This window comes from Ambystoma mexicanum, chromosome 8 (genome assembly GCF_040938575.1).
Source record: "Ambystoma mexicanum isolate Mex_15411 chromosome 8, UKY_AmexF1_1, whole genome shotgun sequence".
NCBI classification, from domain to species: domain Eukaryota; kingdom Metazoa; phylum Chordata; class Amphibia; order Caudata; family Ambystomatidae; genus Ambystoma; species Ambystoma mexicanum.
The window spans coordinates 647,792,989-647,815,904 of record NC_090929.1 but is presented as its reverse complement, the minus strand read 5'-3'; the positions used below and the strand labels follow the sequence as shown (position 1 = coordinate 647,815,904).

General features: G+C 47.2%; 1 protein-coding gene across 2 annotated transcripts in view; it reads left to right on the top strand.

The window, feature by feature from the left end:
* Window positions 1–22,916, top strand: part of NBL1 (NBL1, DAN family BMP antagonist) — a 159,803-nt gene that overhangs the window by 13,839 nt on the left and 123,048 nt on the right. For both annotated transcript variants that reach the window (XM_069610383.1, XM_069610384.1), the window contains exon 2: window positions 22,455–22,648. In XM_069610383.1, coding sequence (XP_069466484.1) covers window positions 22,482–22,648 — 167 coding nt within the window. In that variant the 5' untranslated portion in view covers window positions 22,455–22,481. The remainder of the gene's footprint in view (window positions 1–22,454; window positions 22,649–22,916) is intronic.

The window sequence follows — 22,916 nt, the reverse complement described above, 5'->3', positions numbered from 1 at the left end:
TGATCGACACACCAGAGAAAAGTAGATTACAACAGATTCTTTCTTGACAATCTATACAGCTCATTGATCATCTCCTCCCATACCAACCCCATTCCCGTTCCCCCTCAGTTAACGTCCAAATCTTGTTCTTCTGTTCGTTTTATCATCTCCGTGCTCCCAGCCATTCGAGCATTTGCTACCGCCGGTGGCTTAAAGGTTAGAGCTGGATAGCTTTGGTCATATTCTATTACTGGGGACCAAATGTTCGTGATTTTTGAGGATACTTACAGGCTATTATTAATTATTTGTTGCTTGTAAGCCGCCTATACAACAACTGGTGTTTCAAAGAGCCACAAGACAAAGTGTGTGGGGGGTGGACAAGGGAGAAAGATGCAATAACGGTCCTACTAGACCATGTGACATTGGGATTGTGCAGGCTACAAGTGCGAGGGGGGGATCGAGGGAGGTGAAGTGCAAATCAATGAAATGCTAAGGGGGAAAGTGAGGGGGTAGTGCAGTTGTAACAGGAGGCCAGAGGGCAAGTGCCATCGAAAGCAGGTATGCACAGGGAAAAGCGAGGTAGAAGTTTAAGAGGGATGTTGGGGGGCAAGTGCCATGGAGAGCAGGTAAGCAAAGGGAGGGAGACTGGCGGAAGAGGGCCTGGAATCCAGTACTACTCAGAGGAAACAGAGGCCAGTTACATAAAGTGTAAGGGGTTAGCAGGCAAAGGGGAGAGAGTAGGAGGAGAAAAGGAATGTCTTGAGGAGCTTCCGAAACTTAGGGAGATCTGGCTCAAGCGTGAGAGGAGCAGGGAGACTATTCCAGAGGGAAGCTCATGCAGAGGAGAGGCATCTGTTTCCCCCCCCTGCCCCCACCCCACCCCATTCTTTGGAGAAGCGATGGACTTGCAGAGAGTCGGAGCTAGCAGACTGAAGGGCTCTAGAAGCATGGGTGTAATTTTAGGGTGGCGTGGGGGTGTTTGTGCCCCCAACTTTCATGGCACACCATTTTTTCCCCATTCATTTGGCTGGGGCACCTTTTCTTCAGATGTCGATGTCCCCCCCCCCCCCCACATTTTCAGCAAAGTTAATCCACTGTCTAGAAGGGAGGTGTTTAGGGAGAGGGCGAAGGATGTGGCAGGGTCCCAGGTACCAGAAAGCCTTGTGGCTGACGCAGGGGGGCGTACATTTGATCCTAGCAGCCACCGGGAGCCAGTGGAGAGAAACGAGTGCTGGAGAGATGCAGTCCCTGGGCTTGAGGCCAAGGAGAAGTCTTGCAGACCTATTCTGGATTATTTAGAGGACGAAAGGAGGCATAAATGACTTTATTGAAGGCTTTGTATCATAACTGTCACTGCCCGTCTGTGGAGTGGTCGCATTGCATCCTCCTTGGAAATACAATTTTAATTTCTTTGAAAGATCCAACTCCAGACATTTGGTTTGCAATTTGTGGATGATGCATTGAGGCCCTGTCAGGAACTTGATCCTACGTGAGGGGTGGGAAGGTGCTGTTACAATGTAGTTCAATGGAAGAACTTGGGCCTTTTGACCACTGGTGCAGAGCAGTGTGTATGGGAAGTCCTGACAATGGGTGTCTTTGGAAGTAAACTAGCTTCATGAAATAAAAAAGTGCTACTCCACTGGGATTGTCACGCCTAAAACGCACAAGGTGCTCGTCGGTGGCTCCAGTTTTCCCACCCAGGCAGCCACACACTGGAACGCACTGCCACCTCACGTAAGAATGATTGAGTCCCACCAAGCCTTCCGCAAAGCCATTAAAACCGAGCTCTCTGTATGAAATGCACCTCACATCATTATGTATCTGTATAATTCATATCATGCATCTTGTGTATCTAGGCCTGTATCTGTGTAACCAAGAGACCTCTGGTCACCTGCCTATTCTCTGAATCAAAAGTCCAACAACTTCTTGTAACAGCGCCTCGATGCCCCTGGGCTGCAAGTGCGCTATACAAATGCAAATAAATAAATTAGCTTGGCAAACTTTTATAGAAAGTTTATCCCTCATTTCTCTTGGATGCTCTTGCTGCTAACTGTTCTAAAAGCTAACAAGACCTTTTTGTAGAACTCTGTCACAGCCAAAGCCTTTGACAAACTAAAGGCTGCCTTCCCCAAGGCTCCCGTCCTATGGCAACGGACCCTGGCAAGCCTTTCTATTTGAGGCTGATACTGTCTGTACTGCATTAGGGGCTGTACTCCGTTACAAGAAGATTACATAGCACACCCATTAACCTACTATTTGCACCCGGTCAAAGGGTGCTGAGCCTATCGGGTGGCTGGAACAGCAGACGAGAATACACGTTATGCGCCCGCTGCACCGATGTAGGGTGTACGTGAGCACCTAGTGGTGTACTGTGTCGAAAGCAGCTGAGGGGTCGAGTAGAACCAGGAGGAAGGGGTGACTGTCGTCGAGGATGACCACCTGTATGGTTGCCATGTCTGTGCTGCATCTGGGTCTGAACCCGGATTGGTAGGTTTGGAGGAAATTGTCAATGTCGATGTGTTGCTCCAGTTGCGTGGCTACCACTTTGTCGATTGATCTAACCTCATTGAGATTAGTAGATCTCTACTAATGCGTTTCTTAGTAGAGGGAGGCTTTGCCCAGATGCAAGGCCATGCTCACGACTGGCTTCCTGTGTCCGCTCAAGTGCCGATCACAATTTATGTAGGCGGGTTTCTGTGTGTCCCAGCAGCATTACCAAGCACCTATTTCTGTTTTGTTTAGTGTCGCTCATACAGGTCCTTTGGCTAGATTGCCATGTTCCGTATTGCCGTGATTGGCGAGGGATGGGTAGGCCATGTAATATACTAGCAGGGGTAGAGGTTATGCGTTTGGTGTGTTGGCTGAATTTCACCGGGTACAGATGAGCAATGGCAGATGATGCTGTGACTTAGGTTTAGGTACAATGAGCAAGGCCCGAATTTTTGAACAACCCTGCCTCCACCGCGCCTCCATCCCCCCTCTGCACACCAACATAGCCATGTCCCTCAATGTTTTTAGGAAGTTGTGGTAGCGAGACAGTAAATGCAGTTTTAAAAAAAGGCATTCTGCAATCTTGAAATGAAGATGCTTTTCTAGGATAAGACATACTTTATTTTTTTAACCCTTAAATGACCATATAGACCACTTTGATTCTGTCACACTGAGAGATTGCGGCACAGTGTGTTTGTTAGCCTAAATACTGTTAGATTATTCTTTTAAATTAACCTGTTTGACAACAAATGTAAAATGTTCTTCTTTCTCGAGGGCTTGCCCATTGATGCTTTCTTCATGTTGGAGCCACACTGGCTCCTACCCCTTCCTTCAAGCACGCCTCGTGTTCAAGACATCCTGAATCCCCTACAAAGCAGTCACAGCTAAAACACCACTCGCCGTCTCCGGGGGCAATGCACCACCAGACGCCACCACATGGCCAGAACTGCAAGGGGGAGGGGAACTTGGAAACTGCCATTTTGCAGCGGTTCACCCCATCTCTGCAGTTGGTTACCAATGCAGATACATACCATTTCCCTGTTCCTCTTCATTCCGCACTTCAGAAAGGCCTGGAAGACCCTACTCTTCAAAGAACACTTTGCTGATTGCTCACCTCAACCTCTTTCTACTTCACCGGACCCCGCTTGTTTTTTTTTTTCCCCCTACTCACCTATAACATAACTGGTGCATTTGTAGAGGGCACGTTCCCCCTCCGGAGGTGCATCTTGGCACTATTGACAGATGTTTGTTACCCAATTTAATGGTACTCATTTTATGGACCTCGAAAGATGAAAGGCTGAGTGGACCTGCTGGGATTCGAACTTGTGACCATGAGGTCAAACACAGGCCCCTGTATTGGATGCATTAGTCCACAGACCCAGTTCAAGCTCCTACCCTTTTGCACCCTATATGTAATCCCCGGGTGTGTCTCCAATGTGCAGTACTCCTTGCTTCCCAGCTAGGTTGATGCTTCCTACTCTGCCTTTCATCTTTCTGAGGTTGATCAATCAGTTCCAACTTCGGTTGGATGATATTGTACGTAAAGCACAGCGGCAAAAGCGCATTATAAGTAACACATTCTCCTTATAAATCCTGTGCATGTTGGCTATTCACGTTGTAAGCATATTTTACAATGTGATTCATTCTTTCTTCCCTCGGCTGCTGTGGGTGTGCCTTGGAGTCCAGCAAACATGGCTGTTTCTGTTGTGGTTGCCAGAGAATTCCCCCCTGTAGTGTCTCTTCCACAGGCATTGTTTTTTAATTTTACATCAATGGGCCGCCTCAATCCCCCCCCCCCCGCCTCTTAAACTGGGCCCCGTGCCAAGCTCCCTTGCTCTTCGCGACCCCTTTTCTGACTCTGCAATTGTTGCTGGAACTGATGAAGAATTTGGGACCCGGAGAACTGTCCCGCCTTCCCAACATCACCAGAGTCGTGTGGTGATGGGGCGCATCATCTGATCTCTCCGTGCATCAGTGCACGTAGTTGGCATTACTAGGAGGGCATTGCTCGCTGATTTGTAATCAGAGCTTTGGGCGCAGGGGAAAGGGTTCTAAACTCTGAGCAGGCGAGAGGGTTGTTGCAGCTCTTGCCACGAAGCTTAACACACTACAGAATAATGAATACTAAGTGATGTACCCAGGCTTCTCAGGCAAAGCTTCTTTCATTCTACTTTAGGAACCCTGCCATCTTTTTCATCCCAGTTAGCGGACTGTTTGTTGTGCCTAAATGCTTTGAGGCACTTCATTTGTAGAGTGCATAACAAGAGAACTATGTAATGTAATGTATGTGCTTGTAACGCGCCGAAAACCCGCAGGCATCAGGGCGCGGGGGAAACCGTCAATACAAAATTCACAAATTGAGAACCAACTAAGATCTCGATAGCCTGGCTAGGCAGCAAGACATTTACCTTTTGGGTTCTTAAAAGTTTATTGAAAAAGGAAGGTTTTCAGTGCTTTGCTGAAACTGAGTGTGTTTCCATCTTGTCGCAGGGCAGCTGGTAACTTATTCCAATAATTAGCGGCCTTGACCGGAAAAGATCTGCCGCGCCCGGAGGCCAGCTTTGCGCAGGGTATATTCAGTAGACCCGCGTCTGCTGATCTTAAACATCTCCCTGGAACATTAAAATGAAAATTGCTTTTTAAAATCACTCTGTGTCTCTCCAAAAAGGCATCTGTGGACTATCGTCATGGCCTTGAACTTAACTCTGTCTTCTATTCTGAGCCAATGAAGATCCTGTCTCGCTGACGATATATGCTCTCTGTTTTTTATTCTCTTGACTATGCGGACAGGTCATTTTCCATTACTTGGCACCTTTGTAGCTCCCTCTAAGTGGCTGCAAGTAATCAGGCCTTGCCATAGTCTAAGCGTGACAGCATAATTGCTCTCCCAATGGTGGCTGAGTTTTCTTTGTTAATAAAGGAATGGTCTGATGGCTCTTATAGATGATACAAGAAGTACAGAGAAGGGCAAAGTTCAGGGCTACTGTAGGTAAGCAAGCATTGGCACTCCTGGGTGTGCAAGGGAAATTACTGGAAAGCACGACAGCAATCGAGGTGTGTTGGCAGAACTGAATGGAAGTGCTGCTAGCCATTGGGGCTGAGCAAGGGCGCCCATGGGTTATGGAGGGGCAGAGGGAGGGGAGGGGCAGCGGGGAGAGGGCTGGTGGGTCGGGACAGGGGAGTGCATCATTTCTTAAGGTCTATTTTGGGTATAAGTACATCAACAGTTAAAGAGCGTCTATATTTAGAGGTACAGAGAATCCGAGTATCCCAGAAGTTGCACCCGCCACAGCATTGTTATTGTTCAGTGTATGGTTGAGGGCGCCATTTTAAATCAAGAGATTTTACTGATGTTCTATCAATGGAAAATGTTAAGTAAACTAGCTCTCTGCTATAAAAAAAATACATTGTTGGTTCATTAGGACTTTTGAAATGTTTTATTGAACGCAGGGCCATCTTGGTTCATTTAAAGGATCTCCTGGAAGAAGCTTGTGTTGAGTAAGCGAGCATTGTCCACACGAAAAGCTAAACCTTCTGTTGGAAGCTTTCTTCTTTCCTGCTATCTAATGCGGGAGTTTCTAAACTATGTATCTTTCATCTTGAATACATTATCTCGAAGGTATGTTTCCAAATGTTGTTTTAATCAATTACCCTTCCATTACTGCAAAATGGTATTCAAACGGCAGGAAGTGCTTTCATTGGATGAGCCAAGCCGTGTGGAAGAGTAGCTTCCTCTTGTTTGTTTTATGTCCTATACTTCAAGAAAGTTTTTACTTATTTTTTGTCCATCCCTCCCTCCCCCCAGCTAAGGTCAAAAGTGTTTTTTTTTTCCAACTTTTAGTGTGCATTTGGTTAAACAAATAAGACCTTAAGCACAGTACTTCATTAAACCACATATACCATACTTATTAAAACAGTGTTTTTATATGTAGAGTAGATTTATTTTACATTCTCCAGGCAAAACACTTTGAGGTTTGTTGGTCCCTGCTGGAATGCTAATTGGTAGATGCCATAAGAATCCTAAGGAACATTTTAAGCTATACTTTATACTGTATAGTATTAAGTATCTGTACTGCATTTTTGATGCACTGACATTTTTATTATTCCTTTTATGTAAGTTTGATCAATTGTATTTGGTGGTTATTCTATGTAACGTTATTTTTTTCCATTGTATTAGTTAACATCTTAACTTTGCTTTTTGTATTTTATTTTACTGTCCCTCTTTAAGGAATTTGAGTGAAACACCCTGGCTGACAAAGCAAGACAGTATTTGTTCCAGATGTAGTAGAAATACTGATCATTTTATATGGTGGCTACCAGAGGCTGCAACTCGCACCTGACATTACTTGTGTTATTGTTGCTTGTCAGACATGGTATTCTCGTAACAGAAAAGTCAAATGAATGATGTACTACTTGGTGGGCAAGAGGGCTTGGGCCTAGTTGGGAAAGATTCCCATTTATGTGAAGTTTTCCCTCCAGTTGTGTACCCCCCCAACTTTTTGCTGCTGTTTTAAACCATAGTCTGACTTTGCCAGTGGAGCATAGCCTTCTGCTGCACTCCCCTGGGCTTTTTGCTCACTTTGTTATGGGGGAACTGACATGCCCTTAAAGACAGTCAGTACTGGGAGACTTTGTTTCCCTTAGTCCTTTCCAATGTTGCAACTTTTCTTCAACATGTTGCAAGTGCACAAAGTACCTTACAGTACAGTGTGCTTGGATCTTCCTGTCGTTGCTAAAGGTCCTAGACCCCCTCGAAGGATTTTTTAGAGTGCAGATGTGCCTTGGACAGGGCTGGTGGCAGCTTATCTTTTCATGTAATTTTGACCCTTTCCTGCCAGGTAAACTGCGTTTGGCACGAATGGGTGGCCTGGCTCCAAAGTGTGTGTCTGTGTGTGTGTCTGTGTGTGTGTCTGTGTGTGTCTGTGTCTGTCTGGTTCCAATACACATCCTGAGAGCCCGAGAGTCTGGTGTGCTGTGAATGCCTGGGACCACTGTGGTCCATGATTGGTCCACATAGTGTGCCTGTATGTGAGCAGATCTCCCATTGGGTCCTCTTTGTTTTGGCGCAAAGGAGATTCTGGATAAGAGAAGGCTCCAGACACCCATACCATGTCGATCGAACGAAGGATAGGATCTAAGAAGCTGAGCCGAGGAACTGCTGGTGACCGGCTGGAAGGTTTGGCACCCTGAGGCCGCTGTCATCCCACTGGACCCCTTTGCATCTGATCAAACTAGAAGGTCTGCAAAGACGCTTAGACCCATTGGAATAGTGGGACAAACTATTCTCGGCACCTTCATCAAAACCTGCAAGTAAGCCTTCTCAGAAGTGTCCCTGGGCCAACGAGTGGGCTGACCAGCCTGCGCAGGACCTTTGCTCTGACACCGCTGCCGTTTCGAGGAGACCCTTGAAACTTGGTGCATCGCTTGCTCTGTGTTCACAGTACTCACCCCGAATTTCGTATACTTGGCGTTCCCAGTTCTGAAGTAAATGGGGAGAGCGCCCGAACTCAAGTGCTAGCGTTCACCGTGTCGCCCATCCGATTTAATGAACTTTGCAGATGCCTTGCTGCTGTGCTCCTCTGTGCCCTGAAGCCTGCTACAGTGAAACTGGCCTGATCCATCCACCAGGGGCGGAGAAATGCCACTGTCCCGTTTGGGAATCATCGCTGTAATTTTGCTGCTGGAATCCGCAGAGCCACATTTGAACCTGCAACCGAAGTGGACTCGACTGTCGAAGTTTGCTCCGGAGTGCGCCAGGGGTTGGTGAGAAATTGCAACCCTTACCGGTGGCTCCTAGCGCATCCAACTGTTTTTACGCATGAGTGGCCCCTGAGGGCCCCTCTCCTTTCCACAGATAGCCTGAGCTATCGAACCATTCCCAACTCCTGGAACCTGTTCTGCCCCTTTGGGTAGACCCTCTACAAATAGTGGGAACTTATTCTGCATCACCTCACCCATCTTCCTGAGCTGCTACAGACCCTACAAGAGACCCTGTTTTCATCCATCCGCACCACCGCGTGTCCCAGCATTGCAAGTATATTTGAGCAATAGGCTCCCCTCTTCTTGGGGACTGGATTACGTTTCAGTTGGGATTGTGATTACTGCAAAATTGCCTAAATGCTCCTTGGCACTACCTGCTTCCTTCCCTTTCTAGGTTATGGGCCCATTTCATGCATTATCCCTTTAGGCCTCTTGGTCTTGTATATATGTATTTTAGTAGGATTGTGTGTTGGTTTAAAAGTGTTACTGTTAATAACTATTGTGCTGAAATTCAAAGGCCTTGAATAAATGTATTTGTATTTTTGATATATATACACCTGACTGGGATTGATTTGTAAGTGTCTTTTACTCTGCTCATTGAGGTCTTTCAGTTACCCTCACCCCTCCCGAGACCTAGTCTTGACCGCCGCCAATGCTACCTTGTTTGGTCTGGCTTGTCCAGAAGGTTACCCTGTTCCAAGAAACTAGGCTGGCCTTCTGAACCTCCGCCCACCAGGTCAGAGTTCAGAAATCCATCTTAACCGGCCTTTACTGCGTAAGGAGCCTCACCCCCTTTGACCATATCCTAAGGGGTGTGGCAATGGACTCTCCATCTGCTGCCTAGTTTGAAAGTGTGATGGATGATACGGGGCACGTTGGCTTTGGGGAATGTGAGATGCTTGCCCAGACCTAGGGAGAGCTCATCTCTGGGTTCAATCGCAAGCCACTCCTTCTGGCCCTTTTCTGCTCCGCCAACCTTCCTAGAGAGGAGCCACCTCAAGGTTACCCAAGGTATCGGCCTCGAGAGGATGCAATGCTTTTCTGAGTCCTGCAGTGAACAAGTCTGTGACCGGCAGCTTGCTAACAGTTCTGTGAAATGGGTGTGGCAAGCAACTGAGGTACCTTACAAGTAATCTATTCTATACGTTTCAAGGGTCGAAGTATACGAAAAGAGGTAGTGGAACTATGTTCCTTGCTGGCCTGCCGGCGCTCCCCACAAACCCCATCGCCATACCCCTCCCATGCGCAATCCAAACACACCTGCTGTTTTGAGTTCATGTTTAGTGCAGTGCAGTGAGGTGCACGTTTCAACTGCTTCCTACACTTTTATTTTAAAACGAAACCATTAGGAGCAGTAAAACCTTTTTTGTAAAGTAGAGGATCACTGCTCCCGCCCACCGATAAGTTGACATACTTAGGAATAGATGAAACAAATGAGGCTTGGGGCATGAGAAACGTTATTCTGGAGGAGAAAGCGGAGTAAAATAAAAAAAAAGGGAAGGATGTTAGGCTTTAAATTAATCATTGCCACGATCATTAGCCTGGGCAAACCCACAGTACTTGGCCCACCTTTTCCATCATGGGAAGAAGGACCAGCCACATTCTAATGAGACTTGGCCATGCCACAACAAGAGCAGTTCAGTATGAATTGCTAGGCCAGGTGACCTCTGCACCGAACCGTAGCCATGTTTCAGCTGCATGGTCTACCAGCTGACGGTGCTGGCTAGGATTGGTTCACCAACTATCTATCCCTCCATATCCAAAACCCATCCTCTTGGGATCTCTTTGAGCTTACTCTATCAAGCATTAATCTCAACCAATAGCCTGTCGTGGTTATTTCTAAGCAGTCTGCCGACAGTTAATGGCTTAATTGCAGCTGTAAATGGCTAATGGTGTAATAAACAAATGCCTTAACCAGCTTTGCCTTCAACCACTAGATGTACACATCTTCCATGTACTCAAGACTTTAAAAAAAATGCAATGACAGAGCCATCAGTTTTGGCTTGATGTATTGGATGCGATTTCGCCAGGTACTGCAATCATATGCCCAGGAAATCACTCCATTTGTCAGCTGTTGCCATCGTATGACCACCCAGTACCGTTACAATTCCTAGCAAATGCCTATCCCTTACCTACACAAAAGACCAAACTGTTGACTTTGCCAATGCATGTTTTGTCTTGCTCTGTATCCCCAAGTGACAGAGTTGATGCACTGATAGTGTTCCTGTGCTTGCTATGCCTAGGAAATCATGCTTCATCTCACTGTTTCGGTCCTTAAACCTATTTGGGGTTGCTTGTGTTGGCCTAGCAGTTCTGACTGCACTGTTACCAATGGTGGCAAGCCCAAGACTGATTTGAAAATGACTGGTTCCAGTGCTTTAAGGGCCTTGTGAACTGAAGGGCGTTGGGGGGGGGGGGGGCAAACAGTCACCAGGTAAGTGCGACTGACCCCCCTGCCAGCATTCCTTTGCAGCGATCATCACCCATTTACCCCGGGTGCAAGGGTGGTTACCTGTATCTCTTACATAAAAGGAAGCCTGGTGGGGGTAAGCACCACACTGACCCCTGCCAGGCATCCCTTTAACTAAAAGATGCAGGGATCATGACCCTCACACCGTGGATGAAGGGTGATGATCCCTGCATCTTGTAGCTAATGCAATGTCTAGCGGGGGTCTGTGTCAGCATTGAGGATGAAAAGGCAAAGCTGACGGAAGCAAAGGGCTTTTTTCCTAAAGCCTGATGCTCTTGAGCGAGAGCTTCATGCTTTAGAAAAAAAGACCCTAGCTTCTAGTGGCCTAGCTTTTTCTTCCATAATGGTGACGCCTTGTGCACCTTAATCAAAGGAATACTTGGCAGGTGCGGGCACCACCATTGTGGAAAAGGCATTTGTGCTAAAGCCCGAAGCTCTCATGGATAGGCAAGAGCTTCAGTTTTTAGATTAAAAAAAAAAAGTTCTTGGCCTCTAGCGGCCTAATCATTTGGGACTGCCAGCAGACTTTAGGGAGCCCCGCAAGTGCCCCATCTTGGACATGTTTTTCGGAGACTGGCGGGACTCCCTAAAGTGCCCTGGCAACACCCCAACCGATGAGGCAGCTAGAAACCAATTCTCTGTAATGGCGCAGACCATCTAAAAACCTCAGGATTGGAAAGGTTGCATAGAAAACTCGGTGCGCATCTACTGCTCAATGCTTACTTTGGTTCTCTTGCCCCTCGGCCTCCCTTACTTTTTAAAAGGGGGGGGGGCATTCCCTGGGCCTCTCTCCTCGTTTGAAGAGCTTCTCCCCTAACATCTGACGCCCGCAACACCCACTGTTCTGTTGTCTGCCTCGCGTTTCCGTCCTCACCCTACCCAGACACGGCCTCGTTACATCTCTGCCATTAGTAGGTCTGCAAACCTCTGCACCTCAACAGCAGTGCAGTTAATGGCCGCGACGTAAAGGCGGGCTACTGCCTAGAGCAGTGGCAGATTTTGATTAATTGAAAGCCTTCAATCCATCACTTTTTAATTTTGTCGGAATGCTGAACGCCATTAAAAAAACAGGCTTACACAGCGTGCCTCAGATGTCTCGGCCAGTGGTGCGACTCCCCATATGAACTCCTGGCCAGCTCCATGTACAGATCGTGAGTGTTTTCCTTAAACGGTTACCTGAAGTAATGCATTTATTAGTCCTTCGGTTGACCGTATATTTAAGGGAAACGTCTATTCTTGGGCGGACAGGTCCCTGCGCTGTGCTGGCCGCGGCCAACAGGGCGCGCCTACTGGGGACCTGTCCCCAAGGTGCTGCGCCACAAGCAGAGCACGGGGGTGCTGCTTTCTCACGATGTGATGGGAAAGCAGCGCCCTCTGCCGGATATTTGGGAGAACACATCCGTTCAAGTGAGCGCACGAAGAATGCATTTGTTTGTGTTGTCACAAAGAAATGTGCCCCAGCCAACCTCGTTACGCTGCAGGTCATATATATCATAACGTATGCTGTTATTGAGTGTGTGCAAACTGGGAGTGGACTGGTGTTATTGCTGGATAGTGGTGGGGGACACTGAAGACGTTTTTCCAGGCCCCAGCTGCAAGGAAGAGCCAATAAGAGATGTGTGTTGTCCCTTTTTGATCGTTTGGAGCTGTTGCCCTGCTTGGCCATCCTGCATGCTCCCTCGTCACCCTAGGCCAATGTCTCCTGCAAGAACACAGCTCCTCTTCCATTTGTGTATTGCCCCCGAACTCTTTTAAATTAGGTATCCACTGCAACCTTTAAAAAAAAAAAAAAAAAAAAAAAAAAAAAAAACAATGGAGACCGACTTTTGTCATTTTCATCGTTTTTAAACCTCTTCACTTAAAACCGGCAGTGCTCGTGCTTGACAGGACCAGCAGCACTAGCTGTGGCCAGGCTACAGGCAACATGCTTTATCAAAAACTAGTACAGTGGAGGTGACGACGTGGTGGAACCTTGAGGAGGCGCCCAGATAACGGGGCAGCGGGGGAGGAGTTTTGGGCAAAAGCCCGGGAAGTGCGAAAACAAGCCCGGGAAAAGGCAAGAGTGGCGGGAAGTCCACCAAATGGGCTGGAATGCCCACGGGAAAATAACAAAGGAGGTGGGTGTGCCTGGGGGCTTATAAATGGTCGGCGGACTGGCAGCGTTCTCTTCGCAGCCAGATGATGCCTGACCGAGGGAAGGAGATGGTAGTTTTTTTAGCTGTGTTTTTTTGCAACCAGTTGCACTATACAGACTGCTAACAAGCCGTGGGAAAGCGGGAAGGTTTTTTTTTGCTTTTCTCACGATCAGTGCCTCTTTGAGGCCAAGCGGCAAGGGCGCTGGAGGTATTGATGAGTGCTTGACTTCCCCCGGAAAAACGGCACTCCTCCAGCCCAGCAACACCTGCAAGGTCAGGTGGGGTTCAGACAAAAATGGTTGGGGGAGGATTGGCCTACAGTGGACTTGGTTGGGAAAGTGGGAAGCAAGGTTTGGACTTTGAACAGTCAGCTGGTTGCCGCACTTTCAGAACTATTTTCACAGTGTGTGATTTACAGTGTTTTGAAGCATGCAGTTATTAGCAATGTTGTGAAAATAAATCTGCAGCCTTTTATGCCAAAAAAGAAAATGTCTCATTCTGCACCTTTTTCCATAAGTGGGTGGCAAGGGTAGCGAATGGAATAAGCAATTGGGTTGGTATAAGTATGGACAACTGCCCAGGTTATGTGCACAGCCTCGGAAAGTACCTTTTCAGCTTCTTCCTTAATAGAAGGAAATCGAGCACGCCTTCATAAATGACATGTTTGTGTCCAAAAAATGTACAAAGTCTTAATCTGTCTGGTTACGGATATCGTGCATGGAAACCCTGGGAAGTGGTCGCTGAGTGTCAATGATATCCTAAAAAAAAAAGTGGGCTCGAGGCAACTTTCTTTAGGTCGCAACATTTCTTCCTGACCCCCAAGAAAGTGCCCTTATTTGTGTCTTACAATCCTCTCTGCAGCATTGTGTTTATGAACGCTGCATTTGTCAGCATGTTGTGTACATTGCTCTTCACTGCATATTTTGTGCCTCTGGTAACCGTTATGACGAGGGTGTGACATACGCCTCGTTTGGATATGCCCACCTGGCATCTACCCAACTCCCTGCAATGAAGCACTCTGTGACCTCTCTCGCGATGAGGCCCAGTCAGAAGTTGCTGCTTTCCGTTTCGAGGGAGGAACAAATGCGTGTTACTTTATCATGCAGTTGACCCCAAAACACAGTTTTCTATAGCTTTATTTTGGCTACACAGGCAAGCAGGATGGAAAGGGGGGGCAATAGTCTGTGCATAAAGATGGTTACTGCAAGCAGGGGGTGTAGCCAAAGTGTTTGTAATGTGTACACCTACACTTCCTTAACCACCTATGAATTTGAACCACGCCCACCCATCATTGTCACTCCCACATCTACAAGTGCTATAGCTTTGCAAAATCTAAGCCGCCGACTTTCTTTGTTCGTGCACTGTGATCAGCAATGGAGATCTGTGCTAACTTGGAAAACAATATTTTATAAGGTCAAACATGATATACCCTGGCACGCACAGCACTTGCGAGGAGTTGGTATCATATACTGAAGGGCCTACACAATTTTCCATGCATTGGCATTGTGCTCACATTCTTGCATTATTTGCCAGATTTTTGATTGATCTTCCCAGTTCCTCATTCCGCTTCCAATTGATTGCCAACTCATGTCCTTGTGCTACCATCATTTGTCAAGTACTTGTATGATAGGATTAGGCGCTCGCATATTTCAGTTGGACTTTATTAACAAGGCTGCATCATCCTAAGGTAAAGACATTCCCATCATTGCTATGTATTGTCAACTAGAAAGCTACGTCTACGAACAAATCTTGGAAAATATAGAAAACAATTGGTTATTTCATCAAGCACAAGTTCCTTAAGACCCATGAGATGAACAGAAACTGCACTACTATCAATAAGAGATGATCTCAAGACCAACGCAGACTCCAATGCTAACTCCACACTAACACTTCTCGATCTCTCAGCAGCCTTCGACAAAGGCAGCCACAACATACTCCTCAAAAGACGAGAAGATATTGGGATTGGCAACATCTCTCCTCGGCTAAAATTCTTCTGAACAGAAAGAACAGAACTTGGATAGCCTCATTCAAGTCAACACCTCCATAAAACGTGTAGTCCCACAGGGCTCATGGCTGTCACTGCTACGTTTCAACTTCTACATGTACACCCTGATCAACCTCATTAAAAACTTGGCCCCACCTGCTACAACTACGCAGCTGCTACTCAAATCATTTATAAAATCAACTCCAGCGAAGAACAAAACCCAACACCCACCAACTGCTTCACTGAACTAAACCAGTGGATGAGCACTGACCGCCTTAAACTCAACCCAGACAAAACTGAAAATCGTGATCGCACCCAACGACCCATTGAAAAACTATCACGTTCAATGGGCCCCCCCCAAGCTGGGAAACTGACCAGAACCATCCAAAATGGTCATAAATCTTGGAATCCTAATGGACAATGAACTGACAATAGAGCCACAAGTCAACGCAGTAGTTAAGAAATGCTTCATTAACCTACACACCATCGAGAAGATACTCCCCTTATCCTTCACACAGAGAACACTTGCTGTCATCCCTCTAATCATGTCAAGAATAGACTACGCCAACAGCATCTGTCTATGAATGCCAGAATAACTTATGAGGAAGCTACAAGGAACACAGAACGCAATGACAAAACTATTCCTTAGACACACTAAAAGAGAACCCATCACCCCAGCGCTAAGAACACACCATTGGTAGTCAAAAACCAAATCTTCTTCAAAACACTGCATAGCAAGCAGTGATCCACAGCCAAGGAATGGAATTCATACAGGAGAAAAAACACCATCTACAAACCAACACAAACACTAAGGCCTAGCAATGACATTCGCCTCTGACTGAATACGCAGAACAATTTGGTGGATGTGCATTCCCCTGCATAGCAGTGAAACTCTGGAACTTGCTTCCAAAGAAAAAGCGAAAAACGGAAGATCACCTAAAATTCAGGAAACTATTAAAAACCTGGCTCTTTAATGCACCAAGATGAAGAAAGAACACCAGAGAGCGACATCTGGCCACTGCAACGCAAGAGAAATCTACGAAACTAGCCCCCCCTCCCAAAGATGAAAATCCACCCTGCAAACTGAATAGGAACAAGGCCAACTGAATGGGTGAACCAAACTTTAAAAAAAAACTTTAAAAAAAACCTGACCATCCCTGCTAAAAGCTTGCTAACACTCTGCATACCCAACACAGAAGTAACATGATGCAGATCTTTGCCACAAACACCCAAACTACAGGTACTCTACCAACTCTCCACAACACTGAAGAAGCACCTAAAATGCCCGTATGCAACCATTCACAAACCATCAGAGAAATGTTAATTTAAAAACAATCATACCCGCACACAGTGAGTTTTTCCAAACTGAAGCTAGTAACAGTACATAAAATCTCTCTTGCGCTTTTCCCTCTCAACCCAACTAACTGCACCTTTTGCCCACTATTGCCATCCTATTTTATTGAATAGCTGCAATTTCTGGTTGACATTTTGCCTTCCTGCCTGTAATTGCCACAAATGTCTTTTCTAATTGTTATTTTTGGTTAATGAATGCATATTTATGTTGTGACTCCTCTCCGTAATTGCTCCATGTGCTTGATTTAAGAAAACAATGCGCTACCGATTACTGCACAGTCAAGTGCGGTCAGATCTGACCATTAAGCCCTCATGCTGCTTAACACCTAATGATTCTGTTTAGAAAATTGGCCCATAGAGTTACAAGCCAGAAACTCTCATCTTTACTTGCTCACATATTCCTATGTAAAGGGTTTTTTTATTCAATTAACAGTTTGTAATTTGAATAATGACAAAACAATCTACGTTTGAACTATTGCTGAAATGTTTTCTTCAGTAATCATTTTGCAACTAACAAATCTTGTCAACAAATTTTGCATCCAGATATTATTGATTAAATTTTAGATTACCTGAGTTCCACGTTGCGTACGGGTTTGCTCCTATGTTTTGATTATACAAATGGCCCTAGTTCAGGAGTCGGAAACCTTCATCTTTCGCGATCTTTTACTCTGACTCCCATGATCCCTCTTCATTGAATTTGCTGGCTGTGGATGAAGGGAGATCTAGTCCAATAATACATCTAGAGAGCCAAACGTTGCAGACTCCCCCTGCCCTAGTTCAGCAGGAAATTCTTCAATACGATTTCTGCCTATTTTTGATTTGTACGTGTGGAGCATTACATCTGGCTGGCATGTTAGTAGTTGGTTGTCAAAGAAAATTGTGATTCGTTGTCACGGGCCCTGGTGATTTTCATGTTTATCTCCTGGGCTGACTACATCCTGCCCATGAGCCCCAGAATGCACAGAGCTGCATATGTGATCCGCTCGGTGCGGCCTTTCCAACATGGCCGCCAAGCTCAGCCTTCTTCCTAAAACACCTTTGTGGTACCATATTCAGCAAATTGCAGCCTGAGGGGCCGGCTTCTTCCAACCCAAAAAGCCACCTTTAGAGGCTGTGGAAGACCCTATCTGGGCCTGTCCGGGCCCTGCAGGTGTCCCCACCTTCCGCTCACCGAAACCAGCCACTGTATGTCCTTGGATATCCCCCAGCACTGTACACAGGCCCTCCTCGCTCTCTCCTTCTGACCCACTAATTTCCTCTTGTGAGCATCTGCACAGAGGGCCAGTTTGCTAGACTGCATGTTTCCTCTTTGTGGCCTCTCCTGTTCCTCAGCTGAGCCCTGACATTCCCTCCATCTCTCCCATATAGTCTCCTTGCTTTATTCAATTCGTTCTCTCTCCCTTCTGTGCCACATCTCATTAGCACCATGGCATTCCTCACCTTGTTCCCCTGCATCCTCTACGCTCCTACTACAACCACATTGACTTCCTGCACTGCCACTTTTTCTTTCACGGCCCATACATAGCAGTCTCCATCTTTTTCATTGATTACCTCTACACAGGCTTTCTACCTTTTTATTTGTTGCTCTCTTTTCATGCATTCCGTAGTCACTTCTCAAGTTCCTCATACTAGGCTGTTTCCTATGAATAATCACAGTATATTTCGAATCTGTATTTTGCAACTACCTGCTTTGTTTAAAAGTTGGCTTTTTCGTCACCTGTAGGTTATTAAAATCAGCCTATTTGCAAATCTGTAGGAAAGACAAATCTATCTTCTCTTACAATTGCTGCTGTTTTTAGCTTCTAGACTCCCCCTCCTATCCCTCTCTGTTTCTGTTGTTCCTGCTCTCGCCTCCAATTTTCTTGCTCTTCTGCTATATGTTGTAACCTTGCCTCATCCTTCCACTCTTGGTCAGATTGTTTCATTGCTGCGTGGCTAGTTGGGTCATGATCTGTAGTTCGTCCCCATGCCCCTTCCTTCTCTTTGCATACTCCTCAATCATGCTCTCAATCTCCCCCATCTACTCGCTTCTCTATCACCTATCCTACCCATCTGTCTAAGACTGGAATGAAAAAGTCTCTCACCAATGCCCCCCCTTCTGCCTCCCCTTCTGTCATCCCACTGAATCCTCTGCCATCTCCAACTGGTATACCACACTTCTGTGCCCTTCCTCGGAAGACCTTCAAAAGTGGCAACCTGCTCCACTTAGCTACCCTCAACTTTCGCTCTGCCATCAAACACTCCTCTGAAATCTGCCACATCCTTGAGGACCTCGACTTAGATGTCCTCGCTCTCACTGAGACATAGTTCACGAACAGCTCTGTCATGAGCTGTGCCACCCTCCTCCGTGAGGGCTACAAGATCGCTTCAAAACACACGCCGAACCGGACCGGGGTGCACTGAGGAGCGTGGCTCTCATCTTCCCTGAGTAGGTACCTGCTACTGTCATGCCTACTCCTCTTTTGAATGCCTTGGCTGCAGGCTTGGCGTCTCCCCTGGCCGCTCTGACCCTGACCACCATCTATAGGCCCCCTGGTCACGTCTCCTACTTCCTCTCTGAATGAGCCAACCTCACCTCTTCTCTCTTGACCTCCTCCAAGCTTCTCATCCTCCTGAGACTTCAATATTCACCTTGACTCCCTTGATGCGGCCTCTGGTCTTTATGCAACCTCTGTGACTTTCCCTCTCCATTCTTCCCACTGGTCCGAAGCACTCTGCCAGACACACCAGTGGTGCTCTAATCTCCTCGAACCTCCCCATTTCCAACCCTCTCACTTCTCCCATCTCCTGGACTTCACTTCCCCACCTACCCCTTCCACTGACTCTCACTCTGACACAGCCCTCACTAACCTTCAACTCTGTTTCCAACACTCTTGACATCCTTGCCCCTGCCATGAGGATCTGCATGAAACCTGCTTCTAAGTGCAACACCTGGTTTGACTCTGATCTGGCCGCACTGATGCGCAAGTGTAGAGTGGCTGAGCGGAAGTGGCAGGCTTCAAGCACATCCTCTGACAAACTGGCCTGCTTGCTCCAAAGGCAATACAGGCTCACTATCCGCTCTAAGAAGAGGGCCTACCTCCAAGCCCACATCTCTGCGGCCACTAGAGCGCTGAACTTTTCAAAATCTGCCAGGAACTCGCCAACCCTACTGCAATCTCCACTGCCTTCCCTGGCCCTCTGCACTTACTTAGTCTCTTACTTCATTTCCAAAAATCAGGCCATGCTCTCCTCACTCACTACTACTCCACATCCTTCTCCCTCTGCTTCTCACGGGCTCCCCTCATCCCCCCTCTCCCCATACCTTATTCCCTCTTTTTCTCCTACAACACCTGATAAGGTTTCTAGACAAGTCAGCTCTATGAAAGTGTCATCCAAACAGGTGCTCCCATGCTCGCCCAGAACTATTAAGGACAACATTGTCTCCCTTGCTCTAGCCTTCGCCGATTTCTGCAATACCTCCTTTGCCACTGGATCCTTCACCTCCCTCCTTAAACACTCCCTTCTGCATCCTCTCCTCAAAAAACCTTCTGCTGACACTTCCTGTCTGGCAAATTACCGCCTTATCTCCACCACCCCCATCGTGGGCAAACTCTTGGGGAAGCTGGCCATCTCCCAGCTTGTCCACCATACTGAAACTGTTGGTTGCCTCCATGACTACCAGTCTGGCTTTGGAGCCAGAGGCACGGAAACTGCTCTCCTGCACACCCGTGGAGACTTGCTCACTAATCTCGATCTAGCTCTCCTTCCGTTATCCATCTTGACCTTTCCTCTGCATTTGATACAGTCAATCATGCCACCCTGATAAAGCGGCTCCATGAAACTCTTGGCATCATGGACCTAGCTCTGGACTGGCTGCCCTCCTTCCTCTCTGAACAACCTTCCCAGGTTCAACTGGGCCCGTTCTCTCCACCATCTCGCTCTCCACCTGTGGTGTCACCCAATGCTCAATCCTCTTGCCTTGTCTCTTCAATATCTACCTGACCTTTCTAGCCCATTTGATCTGAACCTTCTCTCCTAATGTCCATTGTTCTGCTGATGATGCGTAGCTCTCGTTCAAGCTCCCCTCCTTTGCCGCCTCCTCTTCCTCTCCCATTCCTGACTACTTGTCTGCTATTCAGGAATGGTGCACCACTAACTATCTCTGCCTTAATGCCAGTCAGACTGGCCACCCTCCTTGGATCCCTTCCCCCTCACCCGCATGCAAAGCGAAAAACCTTGGAGTCCTCTTCGACTCCTCCCTCTCCTCACATCACGGACTTGGCCAAGAAGGCCCACTTTCAGCGGCACCTCCTCCGTGGCATTCTCACCTTCCCCCAGAAACTCAATGTCTCCAGAGCTTTGGTTCTTTCCAGGCTGGACTACTGAAACAGCCTCTTCCTCAATCTGCCTAATGCCTCCCTTTGCACTCCTCATCTAATCCCGAATTGGACTGAAAGACTTACCCTTGGCTTCAAGCCTAGGGACCGCATCTCTACAGCCCTTAAATCTCTCCATTGGCTCCTGGTTGCTGCAAGAATCAAGTTCAAGGCCCTCTCCATCATCCACAATGATTTCTGGGGCCCGAGCCCCCCCCTACATCCAATTTTCTCTCCCCTAAATGCCCTTTGCTCCACTAGCTCTAACACTCTGCAAATCAGATGTTTTTCCAAGCAGAGAGTGGGGTGTCAATCTCTCCTCCGCAGGTGCCTCTCCCTGGAATGGAATATCTGCCCCTCTCAGACTTGAGCCGAATCTCCTTAAGCTCCAGAAGCTCCTCAAGACCTTCCTTTTCTCTTCTTCCTTCCCTCCCCTCCCCTGATAATTTCCCTGCCTGCCTTGACTGGTGGCCTGGTTCCTTCAGAGTCTTACAGGGCACAAGCCCCCCCCCCCCAGTCTACCCGTGCACTTATTCTCCCCCGACCCCTGCCTCCCAACCTCATCCTGCACTTTCCGTCATGCCCCTCGCCCGCATACACTTGTCTGGCTGGCCTGCACTCCTTTGAGCCATTCCAGCCCCTTAACTTGCACTTAGTTGTGGACGCCCGTTCTCTCTCTGCTTCCCACTGGGCCTGTCCACCTGGCCTCGCCTGGCACTTTCCTTCTCATGGGCCCTTCCGCCTAGTTCCTGCACTTCCCCACCTCCCACCCCCCCTGCACTTCTCGTTACTGCACGATCTGAATGTCGCAAGGCCTATTAGGATCGCTTTGATTTCCACTACCTCCCCCCCCCCCCGCGACTTCATTGCCGCGCCTCGAACCACTTTTGTATAGGAGTATTATAAACAATCAATACCTAAAATAAACAGGTAGTGATTCAATTTTAATAGCCCTATTATCTGGAGGGGGCTGGGCATAGATGGGTGTTCTACCAATAGGTCCCTCTGAAATAAAAATAAAGATGTCCTACCTGCCTATTTGTACACAATAGCATAGTGCTGTACAAGGAGGGGGACACTTGTGGGTGGGCATAGTGGTGGATTTGCCCAAGTTACAAGTACGTTTCACAAACTATTTACAGTGCTGACAATGGCACAGTTCTGGGCTGCCTACACTCAAGTAGGGAGGAAGTAACGCAGTTTTGAGAATACTTCAGAGTTGCCTTTTTTAGGCGATAATCTGGTATTCTTGAAGCTGACGTGGAAATTCTATTATGGGTGGGAATGAAATATGTTCTGGATGTTCATTTAAACTTTGTTAAACTGTAGGAGGATTTTAGGATGCCGCAGGTAATTCTCCAGGTCACCTTCACTCCCACACGGACATCCTCAAGTCCTCACCTCACCTGCGTTGCCTTGCTCCCTCTCCTTACTTCCTGGACCCCCAACTCCCTCCTTATTTGCGGTCTCCAGTCAATGGGGCTGACGCGTGACGTACCATGCTTTGGCCTAAAAGCAACACTTTTTTTTGTGTGTCGCGCAACAGCCCAGAATTCTCGAGCTCCAACTCTTTTTATTTTTTTTTATTTTTATTTGTTTCTTTTTTTTAATACAAGTGTCCTCGGCTTCCATTTTTTGGCGGGTGTTATGGTTATAATATTGCTTTTAATTTCATTAGTGGTACCCCTTGTGCCATTTTTGAGTATTTTGGGGTGGTTGCCATTCTAACTTTGCCATTTATGGGTACTAATAATACTGGCCTTGTTTTTTTTTTGTTGAGAGCTAGTAGTTCTGACTCTGACTTGTTGGATTGTAGTGATATTCGTGAGTGTTAATAGTGCTGACCTTGCCTATTTGGGGTGTTTATTTTCCTGATCTTGTCCGTTTCCATTGCATTTTCCTGATCTTGCCTGTTTCCATTGCAGTATCAGACCTCTTCATAGCTGGTAAGGATGATCTCCCTTCTGATCGCTGCCCTGTTTCCAGCTATGGCGCTGGCCGCGCCACCACCCATCAACAAGTTGGCTCTTTTCCCAGACAAGAGCGCCTGGTGTGAAGCGAAGACGATCACTCAGATTGTGGGTCACAGCGGATGCCAGTCCCAATCCATTGAAAACAGGTGAGGCACCTGGAAGGGAGATCCTGGGCACCAAGCTGGCAGTCTCAATCAATCACAAACTGGTGATGTATCTAGATGGGGGTGGGGAGTTGAGGTGATGTGGAGATTAAAGGGAGGGTGCCTTCTAGCTTCCAGTTCCAAATAGCTGGGCGCTATTGGGATATCCATGGAGTTCTCATCGGGGTTGGTGACAAAGCATCAGGCGTTTTGACCCCTTTGAGAACAAGGGAGACATTGCGGTTATGGAATACAGGGGTTTCTACAGCTC